Here is a 19,068-nt window from a genome sequence, read left to right as displayed (position 1 = left end):
AAACATTTGCGCGGGCAGTTTTTAAAATATACATTTCTTTATAACCAAAGTATATCACAATCAATAAATTATATTACAAATTGATTCATCTAAGGGCGGCTACCACTTGCGGGGGGACATACAGATAATGCCTGTACGGTGCTTTAATAAGTAGAATTAAATGTCACGGTTTGTACAGTCAGGATGGCTTTAGGCCGATGAGGAAAAAAGGAAAACTCTCAATATGGCATCAAAACAATGAAATGTGATTACTTGCGATGACGTCACTGTGACGTTGTCAAATCGTGCTTATAAAGCTTCTTAATTCAAATGCCCTTAAAATTGAACTGAACTTTAACAAATCCGCTTTAATACTTAAAACTAAAAGACAATACGGAATTATTACCCAATACACACTAAAGACTAAATAAAAAAACCCAACTTTGGCAAAGGAAAAATAACAAAAAATATATATAGAGAACAGCTCCTCTTTGATCCCGTCGTCACTAGGCGCACTCCATTCGTCAATCCAAGCGCTTTCCTATAGTAAAACAGTTGATTTTGAAGTGTCGACACATCTGACGCACCTAAAAATACACAGTCGAAGACACGACCCTCTCAGCTAATCAAATCATTAAAAACATTTACCAGGCATGTTCCATAGTGTATGTGGGCCAATGAGGTGCCAAAACATAGAGCGTAGAGCAAGAATAATTCGAGCCACGCCCACTTAGTGACCACAGACAAGGCAATAGCCAGCAGCATGGGTAGGAACATGGGACTGAACCAATCGCAGCGCGTGCTGCTCATTTGGGCCACAATTAGCCGACACTGAAACACTCCCATTTTTCTCTATAGCTGCCAGCGCTTTAAGACCTTACCGATATATTGGAGAAGATGGTTCCCATTAAAAAGAATAATGCTCGGGGATCCCTTTCTATTATATTCGAGGGGCTCCATGCCATCCACAAATAGGTGATGTAGTAGCATAGTATTAAAGGAATGAGCGGCCTAATCGCCTCAGGGAAAGACCGCATATGCCCAGTTCCATCTTTGTACGATTTATAAATGTTGTGAAGCACTATAGGCCAGTTGGTGACTGCCGAGAAGAAGTATAAGGTGCCCTCAACAAACATTCCATTGGTGATTCCGAATATGCTGTATTGCCACAAGTCTGAGCCAAACAACTAAGTACATGAATAAAAAGCCTGAATATCTCTCAATTGTTACTATTCAGACCTCACCGCAGTGATTAAGAAGGTGATTATCATGCCGCACATGGTGAAATCATAACCCCAGGGCAGGAACATCACCCCAGTGTTGTATTTTTCAAAATGTGACAAATAAAAGTTGACCAAAACGTTGCACATGGTGAAAAACATACGGAAAGGGGGTACACTATAACGCAATCCTCGACCAAATATTGAGTACATGGTGGCAGGAATGAGCCCCGCTGTATAGGAGTCAAGACCATGGTCAAAGAGTTCGCCCAATGGGCTGCTGGTGCCTGTGCGGCGGGCCTGCTTACCATCAATGCCATCTAAACCATCAAAATTAACTGAGTAGTGACCTAAGACCTAATCTATTTAAATAAGCCACCCAACAGCACCAATGTACACATAATTACATGCCAATTAAAGGTTGAATGACTCTCTCTACCATCTGCACTTAGCCTTGAGTAAAATTAATGATAAGCCTGACCTCACAAGTCACCACTTATCGCGACTTACCCAATGTGTAGCCCACAAATAGCAGCAAACCTGCCATGAACCAGGCCCAATGGGGCAAGGGGGCCACTTCGAGATGGTCTGGATCTGAAGCTGTAAAGTTATAGTCCATCACCATCAGCATGAGGTACATGCCAATTGTGCATAGGAAGCCTGTGAAGGTCAGCAGGTTTGGAGCAATGTTTTTTGGACAGTACTAAAATCACATGGGGTCAGAGGAAATGGTGTAAATGGGGTGAAGGAAAACGTACCTGCACCACCCAGTTCCAAAAGGGGTGCATGACGTAGATGCTGAGCAGCCCTGTGTCTTTGCAGTTATACTGAAAGTGGTTTTAATTTTTTTTGGGGAAGTACTTTAATGGGGTTATTATCGACTGGAATATTAGTTTATTAAAAGTTTCATTGCCAGGTTATTAGACAGTCAAAAACAAGCCATTTACTCACCTTATAATTATCAAAGCCATTTAACTGTTCTCGAGTTAAATATTCCCGTTCAAGGAACATGATGGGGACTTAGAGCTAAACGAATTTAAAAACCGAATAAATGTAAATTATAAACTAGCCCACGTATTCTGCTGTTCACACTAGTTAGTTCATTGTCCTCATAGCGCTATCACTAACATGTAAGGAGAAAGTCGCATTAGGAGAACTAGAAAAGAGGCCCTAAAACCCGGGTTACACAAGAAAACATTTAATCAACATAGCGGCTGGCGCCATGTTGGATTTTTTTATTGAATCAGTTGAATGTTAGTTGACAGCTCTTGAAGTTGACGCTAAGGCCATGACGAGCAAAAAACACCACGACAAAAACAAACGACCACATGTGTAAATATATCATTAGACTTGTCCAGCCATTGTGTAGTCGGTTGGCCTTAGGCGAAATACATTACAGGCCTGCATTGTTGATTGGAGATCGGCAAGTTTCTAAGAATGAATTCACTAAAACATACTTTTTATATTGGATAATCAAATACAATTTATAATGCATTTTTTATGTTAAGTAGATAGTTAGATAATTATAGTAATTATATATTTCATAAAATAAAAATGTATATATTTTAGATTTGAGTAGATGGTTGCTTATTAGTTAGCTATATAAAAAAATACATGTAAAGTAAATTATTAAATCGAAAATTATAACTACAATATTCATCAAAAACACGCAGTTTCTTTTCGTATTTAATTCTTACAATCACATATTTGAAAACTATTTACTAAGTATCTTGCCGTGGAATTCCAATTCCTTCTCCACTTCATCCACTCAGAAACCGCGCGAGGAGCCGAAGTACGGATCCCTCAGCTGGGGTACGATAGCCGCATCTGCACAGAAAAGTCAAGGGCTGCCGGAATCATTGGGTTTTTCTCAAAAGTCGAGGGAAAGTATTGTTTTCAAGGGTAACTTGTTCCTTCTAGGCAAAATGGTGAACGGATTTTATTCATCGACACTGTGGATTCTGGGAAACTAGGAGGAGGAGAAGGACGAAAGTGCTAAAGTTGATAGATTCTAGAGGGGGTTGTACAGGACTCGACCACGAATAAATTCGAAGATTTATCAATAGGGTCTTTTTTTCCACAATCCTGGGGGAACATAGCTGAACTCTAGAATAGCCAGTGCGAAAATCTCGAGGTTCTTTAGAGGGTAGGGGTAGTAGGCGAATGCAACACTATCCAGCTGGCGGGACAACAGGCTGCATGACATTCAAAGATTTTTCCCCGATAAAAAAAAAACTTCATCCACTCACTTCCCCACGATTAGGAGGGCCCCTTCAGCACACAACACTTTTTTAAGGAGTCTCCCCGGTTTTTTTAAGGTGGTTTTAAAAAAATTCAAATTTCAATTTTCAAAATAATTTTATACTTTACAAAATATAATTTTATGCTTTACAAATTCAATTTACGAATCTTCCGAGTTACCCGAGTCACTGCTGTAAAAAAAAACAATAAAAAATAATTTTATTTTTAAAAAACCGAGTGCGCAAGTGAACAATAACCTCTTACTCATAAAACATTTCATAAATTCATTTGCTTGCACAATTCATATTTTTCTTTCTGGCCACTTGTAAAAAATAAATAACTGTTGATGAGGATTTTACCTTTCAATCGTGATGGATTCAACGAAATCGTTTTTTGCTGCCTCGGTGCCGAATATGAACTTAACTTCATCTCCTCCTTCCAGTCGCAACAAGAATGAGTTTCTCGTTGGACTTGTGGTCATCTCGATATCAGAAAACATTATATAATGTCTTTTTTCAAAAGTCCCCAGGACGTGCACGTATTCAATATCGATACGTCGTGCTGTTTTGGAGACGTAAACGTTGGCTTCTTGTTGTGTTGGACCGATCTCATTTTCATCGTTTCTGCTAACTGCTATGGAAACATTTTCCCATAACAGCATATCCTTATAAGCCATATTTTTTTTATGTGTTCTACAAATAAAGAATATTATTACCTCGATGCACTGCTTGGTCTCCAGGTACCTACCGAAACGTGCGATTTAATCTTCGAAGTAAATTCTTTGATAAGGCCATAACGAGCAGAATTCACAAAAAACACCACAGCGAAAACAAACGACCACACGTGTAAATAAACCAGAAGACTGGTCCAGCTATTGCGCAGTGAATTGACACTTAGGCGAACTACAAGAGTGCGTTGTTGGTTGCAGGCATATCAGCAAGTTTCTAAGACTGAATTCACTAAAACAGACTCTTTCTATTGGATAATCAAATATAATTCATTTTACATATTTTATATTATAATAACTACATATTTCATAGAATCAAATTGTTCATATTCAATTTTACATGCTGCTTTAAAAACCATATTGTACATATGTACATATTTGAGTGATGGTTGCTTATTATTTAGCCGTATAAAAAAAATATATGTAAAGTGAATTATTAAATCGAAAATTATAACTGTAATACTCATCAAAAAACGCGGTTTCTTTTCGTATTTAATTCTTACAATTACATATTTGAAAACTATTTACTAAGTATCTTGCCGTGGAATTCCAATTCCTTCTCCACTTCATCCACTCAGAAACCGCGCGAGGAGCCGAAGTACGGATCCCTCAGCTGGGGTACGATAGCCGCATCTGCACAGAAAAGTCAAGGGCTGCGGGAATCATTGGGTTCTCCTTAAAAGTCAAGGGAAAGCTTCGTTTATGGGATAATTTGTGCCTTTTAGACAAAATGGTGAACGGAATTTATTCATCAACACTGTGTAGTCGAGGAAACTAGGAGGAGGAGGAAAGTGCTAAAGTTGATAGATTCTAGAGGGGGTTGTACAGAACTCGGCCACGAATAAATTCCCAGATTTATCAAAAGGGTCTTTTTTTCCACAATCCTGGGGGAACCTAGCTGAACTCTAGGATAGCCAGTGCGAAAATCTCGAGGTTCTTTAGTGGGTAGGGGCAGTAGGCGAATGCAACACTATCCAGCTGGCGGGACAACAGGCAGCATGACATTCAAAGATTTTTCCCCGATAAAAAAAAACTTCATCCACTCACTTCCTCAAGATTAGGAGGGCCCCTTCAGCACACAACACTTTTTTAAGGATTCTCCCCGGTTTTTTTAAGGTGGTTTTAAAAAAATTCAAATTTCAATTTTCAAAATAATTTTATACTTTACAAAATATAATTTTTATGCTTTACAAATTCAATTTACGAGTCCTCCGAGTTTCCCGAGTCACTGTTGTAAAAAAAAAACAATAAAAAATAATTTTATTTGAAAAAAACCGAGTGGGCACGTGAAGAATCACCTCTTACTCATAAAACATTTCATAAATTCATTTGCTTGCACAATTCATATTTTTCTTTCTGGCCACTTGTAAAAAATAAATAACTGTTGATGAGGATTTTACCTTTCAATCGTGATGGATTCAACGAAATCGTTTTTTGCTGCCTCGGTGCCGAATATGAACTTAACTTCATCTCCTCCTTCCAGTCGCAACAAGAATGAGTTTCTCGTTGGACTTGTGGTCATCTCGATATCAGAAAACATTATATGATGTCTTTTTTCAAAAGTCCCCAGGACGTGCACGTATTCAATATCGATACGTCGTGCTGTTTTGGAGACGTAAACGTTGGCTTCTTGTTGTGTTGGACCGATCTCATTTTCATCGTTTCTGCTAACTGCTATGGAAACATTTTTCCATAACAGCATATCCTTATAAGCCATATTTTTTTTATGTGTTCTACAAATAAAGAATATTATTACCTCGATGCACTGCTTGGTCTCCAGGTACCTACCGAAACGTGCGATTTAATCTTCGAAGTAAATTCTTTGATAAGGCCATAACGAGCAGAATTCACAAAAAACACCACAGCGAAAACAAACGACCACGCGTGTAAATAAACCAGAAGACTGGTCCAGCTATTGCGCAGTGAATTGACACTTAGGCGAACTACAAGAGTGCGTTGTTGGTTGCAGGCATATCAGCAAGTTTCTAAGACTGAATTCACTAAAACAGACTCTTTCTATTGGATAATCAAATATAATTCATTTTACATATTTTATATTATAATAACTACATATTTCATAGAATCAAATTGTTCATATTCACTTTTACATGCTGCTTTAAAAACCATATTGTACATATGTACATATTTGAGTGGTTGGTTGCTTATTATTTAGCGGTATAAAAAAATATATGTAAAGTGAATTAATAAATCGAAAATTATAACTGTAATATTCATCAAAAAACGCGGTTTCTTTTCGTATTTAATTCTTACAATTACATATTTGAAAACTATTTACTAAGTATCTTGCCGTGGAATTCCAATTCCTTCTCCACTTCATCCACTCAGAAACCGCGCGAGGAGCCGAAGTACGGATCCCTCAGCTGGGGTACGATAGCCGCATCTGCACAGAAAAGTCAAGGGCTGCGGGAATCATTGGGTTCTCCTTAAAAGTCAAGGGAAAGCTTCGTTTATGGGATAAATTGTGCCTTTTAGACAAAATGGTGAACGGAATTTATTCATTAACACTGTGGAGTCGAGGAAACTAGGAGGAGGGGGAAAGTGCTAAAGTTGATAGATTCTAGAGGGAGTTGTACAGAACTCGGCCACGAATAAATTCCAAGATTTATCAAACGGGTCTTTTTTTCCACAATCCTGGGGGAACGTAGCTGAACTCTAGGATAGCCAGTGCGAAAATCTCGAGGTTCTTTAGTGAGTAGGGGCAGTAGGCGAATGCAACACTATCCAGCTGGCGGGACAACAGGCAGCATGACATTCAAAGATTTTTCCCCGATAAAAGAAAACTTCATCCACTCACTTCCTCAAGATTAGGAGGGCCCCTTCAGCACACAATACTTTTTTAAGGATTCTCCCCGGTTTTTTTAAGGTGGTTTTAAAAAAATTCAAATTTCAATTTTCAAAATAATTTTATAATTTACAAAATATAATTTTATGCTTTACAAATTCAATTTACGAATCCTCCGAGTTTCCCGAGTCACTGCTGTAAAAAAAAAAACAATAAAAAATAATTTTATTTGAAAAAAACCGAGTGGGCACGTGAAGAATAACCTCTTACTCATAAAACATTTCATAAATTCATTTGCTTGCACAATTCATATTTTTCTTTCTGGACACTTGTAAAAAATAAATAACTGTTGATGAGGATTTTACCTTTCAATCGTGATGGATTCAACGAAATCGTTTTTTGCTGCCTCGGTGCCGAATATGAACTTAACTTCATCTCCTCCTTCCAGTCGCAACAAGAATGAGTTTCTCGTTGGACTTGTGGTCATCTCGATATCAGAAAACATGAAATAAAGTTTTGTTCCAAAAGTCCCCAGGACGTGCACGTATTCCACATGGATTACTCGTGCTGTTTTGGAGACGTAAACGTTGGCTTCTTGTTGTGTTGGACCGATCTCATTTTCATCGTTTCTGCTAACTGCTATGGAAACATTTTCCCATAACAGCATATCCTTATAAGCCATATTTTTTTTATGTGTTCTACAAATAAAGAATATTATTACCTCGATGCACTGCTTGGTCTCCAGGTACCTACCGAAACGTGCGATTTAATCTTCGAAGTAAATTCTTTGATAAGGCCATAACGAGCAGAATTCACAAAAAACACCACAGCGGAAACAAACGACCACGCGTGTAAATAAAACAGAAGACTGGTCCAGCTATTGCGCAGTGAATTGACACTTAGGCGAACTACAAGAGTGCGTTGTTGGTTGCAGGCATATCAGCAAGTTTCTAAGACTGAATTCACTAAAACAAACTCTTTCTATTGGATAATCAAATATAATTCATTTTACATATTTTATATTATAATAACTACATATTTCATAGAATCAAATTGTTCATATTCAATTTTACATGCTGCTTTAAAAACCATATTGTACATATGTACATATTTGAATGATGGTTGCTTATTATTTAGCCGTATAAAAAAAATATATGTAAAGTGAATTATTAAATCGAAAATTATAACTGTAATATTCATCAAAAAACGCGGTTTCTTTTCGTATTTAATTCTTACAATTACATATTTGAAAACTATTTACTAAGTATCTTGCCGTGGAATTCCAATTCCTTCTCCACTTCATCCACTCAGAAACCGCGCGAGGAGCCGAAGTACGGATCCCTCAGCTGGGGTACGATAGCCGCATCTGCACAGAAAAGTCAAGGGCTGCGGGAATCATTGGGTTCTCCTTAAAAGTCAAGGGAAAGCTTCGTTTATGGGATAATTTGTGCCTTTTAGACAAAATGGTGAACGAAATTTATTCATTAACACTGTGGAGTCGAGGAAACTAGGAGGAGGAGGAAAGTGCTAAAGTTGATAGATTCTAGAGGGGGTTGTACAGAACTCGGCCACGAATAAATTCCAAGATTTATCAAAAGGGTCTTTTTTTCCACAATCCTGGGGGAACCTAGCTGAACTCTAGGATAGCCAGTGCGAAAATCTCGAGGTTCTTTAGTGGGTAGGGGCAATAGGCGAATGCAACACTATCCAGCTGGCGGGACAACAGGCAGCATGACATTAAAAGATTTTTCCCCGATAAAAAAAAAATTCATCCACTCACTTCCTCAAGATTAGGAGGGCCCCTTCAGCACACAACACTTTTTTAAGGATTCTCCCCGGTTTTTTTAAGGTGGTTTTAAAAAAATTAAAATTAAAATTTGCAAAATAATTTACTCTGTTAGTCCCCTTAAGTGCGTAAATATTGCCTCTTCTAAAAATCTTTTAAAATTGGTCCACAACTGAATAACGTAGCAAGAAACAGAAAATTCTTTGATGTACTGACAATTTTTTGAGTGAAAATAACTTGTTACTGTCGAGATAAAAGAAAAACAGATGTTATAAGATTAATGGTAAGGGAGAAGTGAAAAGAAATCGTTACATCTCCCAATAGGCTTTTTGCATAACACAGCAAAGGAGTAAAGCTCAAAACGTCAGGCATATCATTTTTAACACCTCTAGGTTATATTTATTCCGAGAATAATAATTTTAAGTAGAAAGATGTAGACGAGCAAGGGTAAAGCATCATCTTAAGAATTAGTACTTATGAAATCTCCTTTTCACTTGACAAGAGCCGGAGCTAAATATTCTTCATCCCGTTCGAAAATTCGCGTGGGTAAACGCGGAACAGATTCGCTAGAAGCAGTCTCAAAAGCAGATAAGGTCAAGAGTTAAGCTGGTTGTTAAATGAGCTTAAGGAGAATGAGAAAATTATTACATAAGTATGACTAACTGCTGCATACCGTGGATCACATTATTCATGAGTGAATGAATAAAGCATTAATGGTGTTACTGACGTAACGGTTCACCCTGTATACGCAAATTCAGATTGCCTGATGTTTCTATGTTCAGTTCAAAAAAAGTATTTTATAAGTTTGAGAATTTATCGTTTCAAGTTTGTTGCGGCTGCAGTTGGGGAGCTCCTGGTGTTTCAGGTTTACACGTTATTGGTGGGTTTTTAACTTTTTCTATATAAATATATTACCGTTGATAGGCATAAAGTATTGTACACCTATAAAATATAAATAATTTAGTACAAAATGCAACATAAAATATATCAATAAATTATAACGTAAGGCAAAATCTTAATGGGTAATAAATATAGGTAAATTTTGGATAAATTAAGCATATTTTGGCAAGATATTCAAACACTAGTTTATCTAAAAATTTCAATGGACACTTCTCCATCTGGAATTTTCTTCATTTGAGACCATGCGTCGATGCGAGACAAAAGTTGAAAATTTATCTTATTGACGGATAGGATTTCATCTCCTACGTTGAGTTCTCTGCATTTATCAGCAGCTCCACCTAAAAGGCCAATTCCATAATCGTTCAATAATTCTCAACCATGAGACCCAGAGCACTTACCAGTAAAAATTTTCTTAATAACTAATGGCACATCTCCTTTTGGCGAATCCTTGCCTCCTTCGATGCTAAATCCGAGACCGGCTCCGTCCTTTATCATTTTTACAGCGTGCGTAGGCTTCTTGTTTACTAGAGTAACCGAATACGAATTTGCTTCATGGCCTAAATATGAAATTTATTGACTTAAAATACAGTTACTTAAATATGTGTGTTGTAAGCAAGTAGGGCTTTAAATGTGTAGTTATGGCACAGATGTTCATAATACGATTTCCACCTATGGTATTTGGGTAACTTTTACTAATGCTAAAATAGCACCTTTAATTTCTGACGACAGTGAGCTCACAGACGAAGATATTCTCCTCGAAAGGTTTGATGGCGGTATGTGGTCTCTAGATTCTTCTGACACGATTATGAATTTTGTTCCCGGAATCTGGGACAAACCAAATGAATTAGTATTAGTAGTCTGTAAGAGGATTTTTATTAACCTTTAGGAGTTCTGTAGCTTCCGAGTGGGTCAATCCAGTCAGTGAATGCCCATTAATCGAAACCACTTTGTCCCCTTTCTTGAGCTGGCCATCCTGGTATGCAGTACTACCATATCTTATTCGATGAATCTGAAAATTGCACATAGTATTATTTGATGCAAACGCACTACCATTTTTGGTGGGGATGTGATTTATGTGGCAATGCAGGGACAAATACTAATTCACAGTTCTTGCCCCGGATGTTTAATGAAGCGGTCTACCTCGACTGTAATTTGAGAATTGAATAAATTGAAACTTTAAAAGAGAAAATCGAAATCAATCATAAGACGTCGTTCTACTCGCGAAATCTGATACGGGTACCGGATTTACGACTTTTGCAAAAACAAACATGAAAACATGTATCCAATGAGTTTCAACCCACCACCTCATAAAATTAAGTCATATTCATTCAATAACAACCATTAAATCAAACCACACATGTTAGGCGACATTGATAGGTACTTATGAGCACGTAAGTGGATGGATATGTAGGTATAAATCTGAAATCGATACCTTGAGGTACATTTTAATACAAAATTGCAGTTGGCGAAAGAAAGCTCCAAGTCAAAGAAATGTGAGCGCGGTAGTAAAATCGCATACTAAAGAGTCCACAGACCTCACATGTTACATCCGTATAGTTCTATATGCAGATTACGCTTAATGATGAGCGTCCTCTTTATATTCCATCAAAGCCCGCCAAACCAAATAGACTAGATATGATTAAATAACTGCGGTTAATTTAGCGTCAGAATTTCTTAGAATCGCATAGCATAATTGAAATGCGACACCTTCTTCCGTATCGGTATTTATTAGTGTCATGCAAATAGACTTATCTGTTGTTACACAATGAGGTGTAATATAGGCGATTTGCAAGAGAGATTTGTAGTAGGTCCGGGCGATGGGAATTTCCAAAATTTCTTACAGTTTAAAATCTAAGTAAGCAATGTCATTACCGAAAAAAAGTCATAAAGATCGTCCAACATTGGACATGGAATTAGGAGGTTTATAAGAGTTCACGTCCCAAAAAAAAAAAAAAAATGTCTGTTTAGCAGCTCCTTCGGTTTTTGAGTTTAATTTTGTACAGGGTGATCATTTTTTGTTGAAAGTGACAAGTGACTGAACTATTGCTATTTCCGGAACGACTGTATTTGTAATAAGTTACAACAGCAGTTAAAGACCAAAGGCTGAGAACTGGTTGGGCATTTAAGTTTAAGATTAATAATAATTATGTTATCAATAGTAATGTAGAGTGAAGATCAGTATTACTTACATCATCAGTTAATTTTTTACATTTTCCCGCCCGGACTACCCCGTATGCAACGAACCTCTGGGAGTCATAACACCCCGAGTTATGATCAGTTAAAGTTACCTGATATCGATGTAATAAGCACAAATAAGTTAAAGCACAAAATAAATGAATAATCCATATTAAAGTGAAATCATAAAAATTAATAAATAGTACTTACGGTTATATTCTTGTTTTCATAATCAACTCCTCCTGCCAAGGTAATCCCTAAGCTTGCCCCCGGCTGATCTACATTGAGTTCTACAGTTCTAAGTTCAACAATCGGCAGTGAAGTTATATCGTCTTCTAAAGTGTTATCCACACTTTGCTGCTCCCTAAAAGTATTCCGCGTGGGTTTAGAAGGCTCCATTTTGCATATGCTGTTAGTACTGCTGCCGTTAGACAACCTTCTAGCTTCGACTTTCGGTTTTTCTTCATTGGATATTTCCCGGAATAAGAATTTCTCGTCTGATTTTCTTCTGCTCGTTATTTGGAAATCTTCAGATCGCCTTCTCGCAACTGCCACAGGTTTATCAAAGATGATTTCTGGAGGTGGTACTACTGGGGGAGTTTTCCCATTGGTTTGCTTGTAGCTTTTAGGAAATACTGGCAGGGACTGAGTGGCAGAGTTTTCGAAATTTGCCTTAAGACTTCTAACGTTCACCGGCTTAGAACGTTTGTCTAATATACTAGAAGCACTGTGCCTTTGTAGCAAACTGTCATATCTATTTTCTGCTAATTCATTTTGCGGTTTGTTCTCTTTTATTGTTGGTTGTATGTGGGTTCTCTTAGTCGGTATCGGTTTCTCTTGCGTCTTTTCTGAAAGAAATAAATTATTTATTAGTTAAATTGCCTCCAAAGTAGTGTAATAAACATGTTACTTGACTAAATATTTAAAAAGTATCGATAAATAATTAAAAACTAATCTCAGATTTAATAATTTTTGGGATGGTTGTGGTTACTCTTTCTTATTAAGTGTTCACTTGCAATCGATCTGAAAGGAGACCTATAACAGACCATACAAAAAAGTTCTGCACTGTTTCTCCATTAAGTAACAACTACGTAACGTAGTTACTGAAGTAATCAGTTCAGCGTTCTTTCTACCAACAACACCAGTAGCATGTTCATTACACTATTGCGTTGGTTCATTTTACAGCATAATAAATGACAAGAACTAAGAATGTAGAACGGAATCAGTTGATAATGATGTGCAAATTCAAAACCATTATCTTTTGAATGCCTTTTTTACTGTAATGTGGCTGCATTAGCAATGGTAAATTAGCGCTTTTATGGCAAAGGATGTAAACGTACATTTTGATATTTATATTATTTTTATGTCTTCCTATAGGACGCAAATCCTAATAACTAAACTATTCTCATAGATGGCAATCTACAAATCCATCTAGTTAGTATGTAACTTTTGAAATCGCTCGATATATAAGATCTTAAGAAGATTAATAATTCTAATTATTGAAGATGAATTTGGATTACGCATACTAATCCTTTTTTAAATATTTCATAAAATTTCATTTGCAGTGTTGCATAACTTAGACATTATCTCATCTGGGAATTTGTCGTCAAAAAACATTTCATTCTCTATGGGAAGTCAAGTGATTAAAGGTGTAATTGACAAATTTAGTGTTTTGAGGTATTTTTCACCCAGTATATATATTTTTTATATTTAGATACTAATCAAGGGGGATGAGTTTTAGTACAAATAAAATACGCACTTTTCGAAGTCCTACTAAAAAGCGTAAAAGCCACGAAAAATTCACAAAAAAGTACTTGTGATTTTTACCACTACCAGTGCAGTACGTACCTTTAATAACTGGAGCTGTTACCACCTCCACTATCACCGGCTCCTCAACTGGAGTGAATCTATTTATACTGACGACTGCTTCCCTTAATTCTACATTATCTACAACAGTTCCATTGATTTTGACATCTTCATCTACACTAACTCGGCAGGTCTCATCGACTGAGAGCCTCATAACAGCTGGCTCCTCAGGCTTCCCCTCCTCAAGAGAACTCTTCCTATGTATCACCGGAGACCCAATCTTGATGTCTTTGCCGCTACTACATTTAGCTGAAGCCAAAATATTTTTTCTATTGATAGCTTCCACGCTACAAGGCTTCAGCATCCTGTTTTGGCCGTTTGATTCAGAAATAGGTGATGGGGGAGGGGAGCTCCTAGAGTTGTAGCTGGATTGACTGGAACTGACCGCTGAGTCATTGTCGCTGTCACCAAAATCCTTGGTGTTGTTGAAGTGGTTGTCTTTAACAGATATGGTTTTGATGCTTGTGTAGTCGAAACTGTAATCTGATCTGGTTGGGGAAGAAATGCTTTCCAGCGACTTAGGATCATCGGTGATCCTAGTGGAATTATCGTTGTATTTGCTAATGTATTCGTCGTAGCTGCTTTCAGCGTCGCTACTATCGCTCCTCTTAGTCGTCGAATACACGTGCAGATTTTTCCGTTTAAAAGCCGGCGAATATTTCGGCAGAGTTGTATTCGAGGACCATGATGGCACTTGCACCTGGACCACCGGATTTACAAGATTCACATTTGGCACTGGCTTGGCTAAGTCGTTGAAGTTCGGCTTTATTGTAAGATCGATTTGCGAGGTTGCAATGCTCTTGATTTCAGGAATATTCACCTGAGGAGTAACGTCATTTTCAGCCGTTTCAGGAATCACCAATCCTTTAAGCTTGGATAACCTGCTTTTTCTTTGCTCCATCAAAGTATTCCATTTACTTGCGGTCTTCTCTTTGGAAAATACGCTCATGTCAATCAAGCTTTGCGACCTGGTATGCAACAAGTTGGACTCCATTGAAACATACTTCTCCTCGTCGGAGTCGTTCATGGTGGGCCTTAAGTCGTAGTTTGAGCTGCTCATAGATCTGTCTAGAGGCTTTATCACAGGCTGGCTCCAAGTCGACTTAAAGTTTGTGTCGCATTCTTCAGGCTTCGATTTATAGCTGTCGGAAAATAAGGCCACTTTAGAGGTCGCTTCTATGAAGTCTGGAAACTCATGGCCATCTGGAGGTTGCCGGGAATCGCTTGGAGGAATTTCCATAGGGCTTTGTTTATCTGAAGAGAAACCATGTATTAGGCAACGTTCAATCAAGGTTGTGGTAAATTACTATAGAAATAGAAATAAGTACGTGACATCAATGAGGTTTTGCGATGGTTCACTTTAGTCTGAATTTAGACACTTTAGTAAGAATTAATTTACTCAGCGGTATTATAGGCGAATATATGGATCGGTTTATTTGTTATTCTGAAAAGTTGTAATAATTGAATGTGTGACCAATAATGTCCTTAACACCAATTTGTCACAATGAGAATTTCACAAGTTGTCTATGACGCAAATATTTTATACCTTTCTCGTTCGTTGACTGCTATTTTTACGTGTTAAGTGAAATGGTTCTTTCTCAATAAATTTTACAGTTTAGGTTTATTGTAGTCCAAGCTAAGCTCCCGAGGTGGTTTTGGGATACACTGAGAAAGAAGCATTTTGTGTAGAAAGTTTACAAAAATAGTTTCCAAATAAAGGAGGTATAACTTGTACCCCCATATTCGACTCACTACATGAGGGTATGAAGGCGAAGCTGGGTCACCTATGGTGGAAGAGTATTTTGCTCCTTTAGTAATTGAAATATTACGTTCTTCTCAAACTACTACACGAAATGACTTATTCGAAAATATGACTTTTCGGTTTCCCAATGACATCAGCAACTTTTCCTTTTTGTCGGTGTGCAACGTTTCGGTTAAAAATATTCACCGTCAGGATTTTTCAAAATATGTCTCATTTAAAAATGTTTACCTGCCTGAACTTTATTACCGCTTAATCTTGATGTTATTAATTTATTTTAACGTAAAAAAATGATACGAACAGTATTCTTTATTTAATTTACTTTGAATCTCTAATATTTGTTCGAGATCCGCAATCTTAAGAGCGGAATTTGGGACACCCCCTATTAAAATAAATAAGCATGTCATTCCCTTCTCTCTCAATTTCGATTATAATCGGCTAACTATGGTAACACCCACTTTAGTACCACACACGTAAAAAATCCACGAAAATTGCAGGTACAACAATTCTGTGATGTTCCGGGAGCTATTCTCAAACATTTTAACCATAACAGTGTTTTATTCAAGTGTGAATTCATACCGATTCTGAAAAATATTAAAGACTTCAGATATGAAAAGAATAGCTTAAGAACCAATTAAACTTAAGTTTATGTGATAAAGCCGGGCTTCGGCGGAGAATCACTTGGCCGAGATTGCCACGGTCATCTTTTGGGTCTATTAAACACTATATGATACGGCAAGATGTATGTCGAGCAAAAGACAATTTGAGGTTTTTATTGAAAAAAAACAGGCAAAAAAGCTAATTAAATTTCTTATGAAACGATCCACATCTTAGAGTTATAATGTGTACTTCCCTGAAGAAAATTATTAAACTCACCAGTTGCTTATAATTAGTGCAGCCACTACTAGAGGCTCATTCACGACTGTGCGGCAAATATTGAAAAAAGGCATCAAAAGTTGCCGTGTTGCATTGTATCGGCTGCATTGGCAGACTGTATGTTATTGATAAAGACATTCGCTAATACAATACTGAAATACTTTACTTCTCGCCTTTCGATAAAATTTATCAACACTTAGAAACTTTTTCCTCACTCGAATCATATCACGAGGATGGTTCAAAAAGTTCTGATTGAAGATTTATGCGAACCCAAAAGTGTTTTTGTCTGATTCACTTATCAGAATGTATTCGCTGACGATGGCCGCTTCCTCCATGATTCCTTTATGAGGCGAACGTTATTTTGGTATTATTTCGCGGTTATTGAAGAATTTTCCAATTAAGAATTTTTATTTGACTTGTTAGTAATGCACCTTTGAGCCCTGCCTAGCTTAATAGAGATTAAGGCTTAATCTAGCAAGGTTATTAACAAGATAAGAATGGGCTCATTCAGTGGAGTTATCAGTAAAAGAGAAAATAGACCCTTGTTTAATTTATTTCAAGGATTCAGCATGTTCGGCCAAATCCGTTTGTCAAGTCTAGATTATCTTTTGATGTTAAAAATATGTTATGACGTAATCCTGCACCCACACCTGAGAAACGAAAAGCAACGGTACTTTATGGAATTCAGTCGATATATTTTTTTTACAGCGGGGCAGATGTCTGATGCGATCGAATATCCCGTTTTTGAAAGAGTGTGTATGGGTACCAATGCCAATCCGTTAAATATTTATTATTTGCATGCGGCTTAAATAAATCCACATTATCCTTTTACTGCGGCGAGTCCTCTAAAAATGAAGCAGTACCTTTTGTGCTCGGATATCAGCAAATTCTGCGTCGCGAAGATAAGTTGCTAAGAAACGCGATGCATTAACAAGTACCGCTACGGGTACCATTTTTATTGCAAGAGCAAGAATTTCATCCGTGCTCCATTGGATTTGTTAAAACTATAAGGTGTCATTTTACAACAGCAACTTAAACCATGTAGCAAAAAAATATATGAAACTAATTGTATAAATTACACTGTCCGTGGTAAATGCCTCGACCGACAGTCTAACTATTATAAATACTGTTACTTTGTTTTATTTCTAAACTGCCACTTTATATGGAGTGAAAAATACTAGCAATATGCTGCAAATGCAATATTTATCCACTAGACGCGTATTAGAATATTTAATGCGGCGTTTTGCAAGGCGACCAGGCATTTAATACTAGAGCGTTTGATTGATGCCTGAGTTATACAATTCCTTCTCACGATCGATAATCTCCGAGGATTCAGAAACACTCATAATCTTTCGAAGGCCTTAGAACAAAAAATGTAGAAATCAGAAATATCCATGACGATGTATTTAAAATTCTAATTGAATTCAATGGGAACCAAGCAAAAATAATTAGAACTTAGTAGATTAAATCTGAAACGAGCAACTGGAATCGATTTGACAGTAAACATCATTATTTGCGAATAAATTAATCATGAGGGCGATAATACAGGGACTTCGTATTGCGATGATCGTTTTTAGCATCTACAGTGAAACCTCTCTCGGGCGGACACCTAGGGGACCATAAAGAAGTGTCCGTTTAAAGTAGTGGCCCGTCAAAAAAATGTAGCAAAATGTTACAAAAAAATTAAAAATTATTTATATTGAAGCATAAATAGTTAACAACAAACCAAGAATAATAATGAAACATAACTTATAACATATAATAAAACAGAACACAAAAACAAGTTTATTTCGGTTTGAAGTACTCCAAAAGGGTGGTTTGTCGAGTTTTTTCCTTTAGTAAAACACCCTGTAGGTGTAAAGTTAATTTAGATATTAATTCTAGTGCAAATGGATCCCCACGTCCTTCAACAAAATCGACACCTCACAAATGCCGCCTTTGGCCTAAATAACATTTTGGCCACTGCTGAGGATGTATCTGCTTCGCCCACTCTTGGGATGATCTAACATTTATAGAATAAAAAGTTCAACAAAACAAATAAGCAAATCTACGACAGACGCAACGAGAAAATACCGTCATAACTGGGGAAGCTCCGGTATTTCTGCACATACGTGAACAAGTTGTTTTCACCGTTGTCCGTTCAAGAGAGGGTTTTCATATTGATTGGGATCGGCTTTGCGTGTCCTCGTCCGCCCAAGAGACTCTCCGGTCAAACGAGCTATGAACGTACGAAAAATAATAGAGATTAATCCGGACCTACAAAAAGTGTCCATTCAAGAGAGCTGTCCGTCTATTAGAGGTGTCCGTAACGAGAGGTTTCGCTGTACTTATAGGGGATGCGATTCGCATGCGATCCGGACAAGCGCACTAACACACTTGGTGGTATAGCACGATTGAGTCACATTCCTGAATTCAATTATAAGCTTTTCTTCAGGAGTTAGCTATTATGATGTGACCCGAGATTTGACCTGCAAACTCGAAAATCGTGCATCTTCTTGACCTCTCAGCACCAAAGAAACGAAAGTTTTCGTTTTGTTTGTCATCGCGCTACTTTTTTATTTTCGCGTCTATACACTTTACGATCAGGAAACTAATGTGGCGGATTCAGCGGTCGTGGTTAAGATATTTCAATAACACTGGCTTGCTATATGACTTCCTTGATATCTCCGACATAAAGTATTGCAGTGAGGGATTCTACACTATATAAATGTCATAATAATAAACTACCTTTTTTTA

The 19,068-nt window shown here is 37.3% G+C and overlaps 2 protein-coding genes and 2 long non-coding RNA genes across 7 annotated transcripts in view; all 4 read right to left on the bottom strand.

The window, feature by feature from the left end:
• Window positions 1-13: 13 nt before the first annotated feature.
• LOC136417235 (ethanolaminephosphotransferase 1-like) lies at window positions 14-2,436 on the bottom strand. Of its 3 annotated transcripts, none has more exons than XM_066402818.1 (7): window positions 2,151-2,436; window positions 1,958-2,080; window positions 1,710-1,902; window positions 1,224-1,519; window positions 861-1,166; window positions 628-810; window positions 14-566 (listed from the first exon to the last, which is right to left on the bottom strand). In XM_066402818.1, the coding sequence occupies exons 2-7, from the start codon at window positions 1,985-1,987 to the stop codon at window positions 504-506; spliced, it is 1,071 nt and encodes a 356-aa protein (XP_066258915.1). In that variant the 5' UTR covers window positions 1,988-2,080; window positions 2,151-2,436; the 3' UTR covers window positions 14-503. The 3 variants fall into 3 exon arrangements, with proteins under 3 accessions (XP_066258915.1, XP_066258914.1, XP_066258916.1); XM_066402817.1 differs by having other exon boundaries at window positions 1,958-2,026; XM_066402819.1 differs by lacking the exon at window positions 1,958-2,080 and having other exon boundaries at window positions 1,710-1,859.
• A 1,103-nt stretch (window positions 2,437-3,539) lies between these two features.
• LOC136417293 (uncharacterized) lies at window positions 3,540-4,314 on the bottom strand. Its single transcript, XR_010752798.1, has 3 exons — window positions 4,188-4,314; window positions 3,800-4,132; window positions 3,540-3,631 (listed from the first exon to the last, which is right to left on the bottom strand). It is a non-coding gene; the product is annotated as an uncharacterized lncRNA (long non-coding RNA).
• Window positions 4,315-7,072: 2,758 nt separating this feature from the next.
• LOC136417313 (uncharacterized) lies at window positions 7,073-7,849 on the bottom strand. Its single transcript, XR_010752799.1, has 3 exons — window positions 7,724-7,849; window positions 7,336-7,668; window positions 7,073-7,165 (listed from the first exon to the last, which is right to left on the bottom strand). It is a non-coding gene; the product is annotated as an uncharacterized lncRNA (long non-coding RNA).
• Window positions 7,850-9,639: 1,790 nt separating this feature from the next.
• Window positions 9,640-19,068, bottom strand: part of LOC136417286 (uncharacterized) — a 39,127-nt gene continuing 29,698 nt past the window's right edge. For both annotated transcript variants that reach the window (XM_066402912.1, XM_066402914.1), the window contains 6 exons: window positions 13,680-14,951; window positions 12,042-12,679; window positions 10,537-10,665; window positions 10,367-10,481; window positions 10,055-10,213; window positions 9,640-9,994 (listed from right to left, as the gene is read on the bottom strand). In XM_066402912.1, coding sequence (XP_066259009.1) covers window positions 9,843-9,994; window positions 10,055-10,213; window positions 10,367-10,481; window positions 10,537-10,665; window positions 12,042-12,679; window positions 13,680-14,951 — 2,465 coding nt within the window. In that variant the 3' untranslated portion in view covers window positions 9,640-9,842. The remainder of the gene's footprint in view (window positions 9,995-10,054; window positions 10,214-10,366; window positions 10,482-10,536; window positions 10,666-12,041; window positions 12,680-13,679; window positions 14,952-19,068) is intronic.

Source organism: Euwallacea similis, chromosome 27 (genome assembly GCF_039881205.1).
Source record: "Euwallacea similis isolate ESF13 chromosome 27, ESF131.1, whole genome shotgun sequence".
Lineage (NCBI taxonomy): Eukaryota > Metazoa > Arthropoda > Insecta > Coleoptera > Curculionidae > Euwallacea > Euwallacea similis.
Note: the sequence above shows the minus strand (reverse complement) of the source record. Positions and strands in the feature narration are given on the sequence as shown.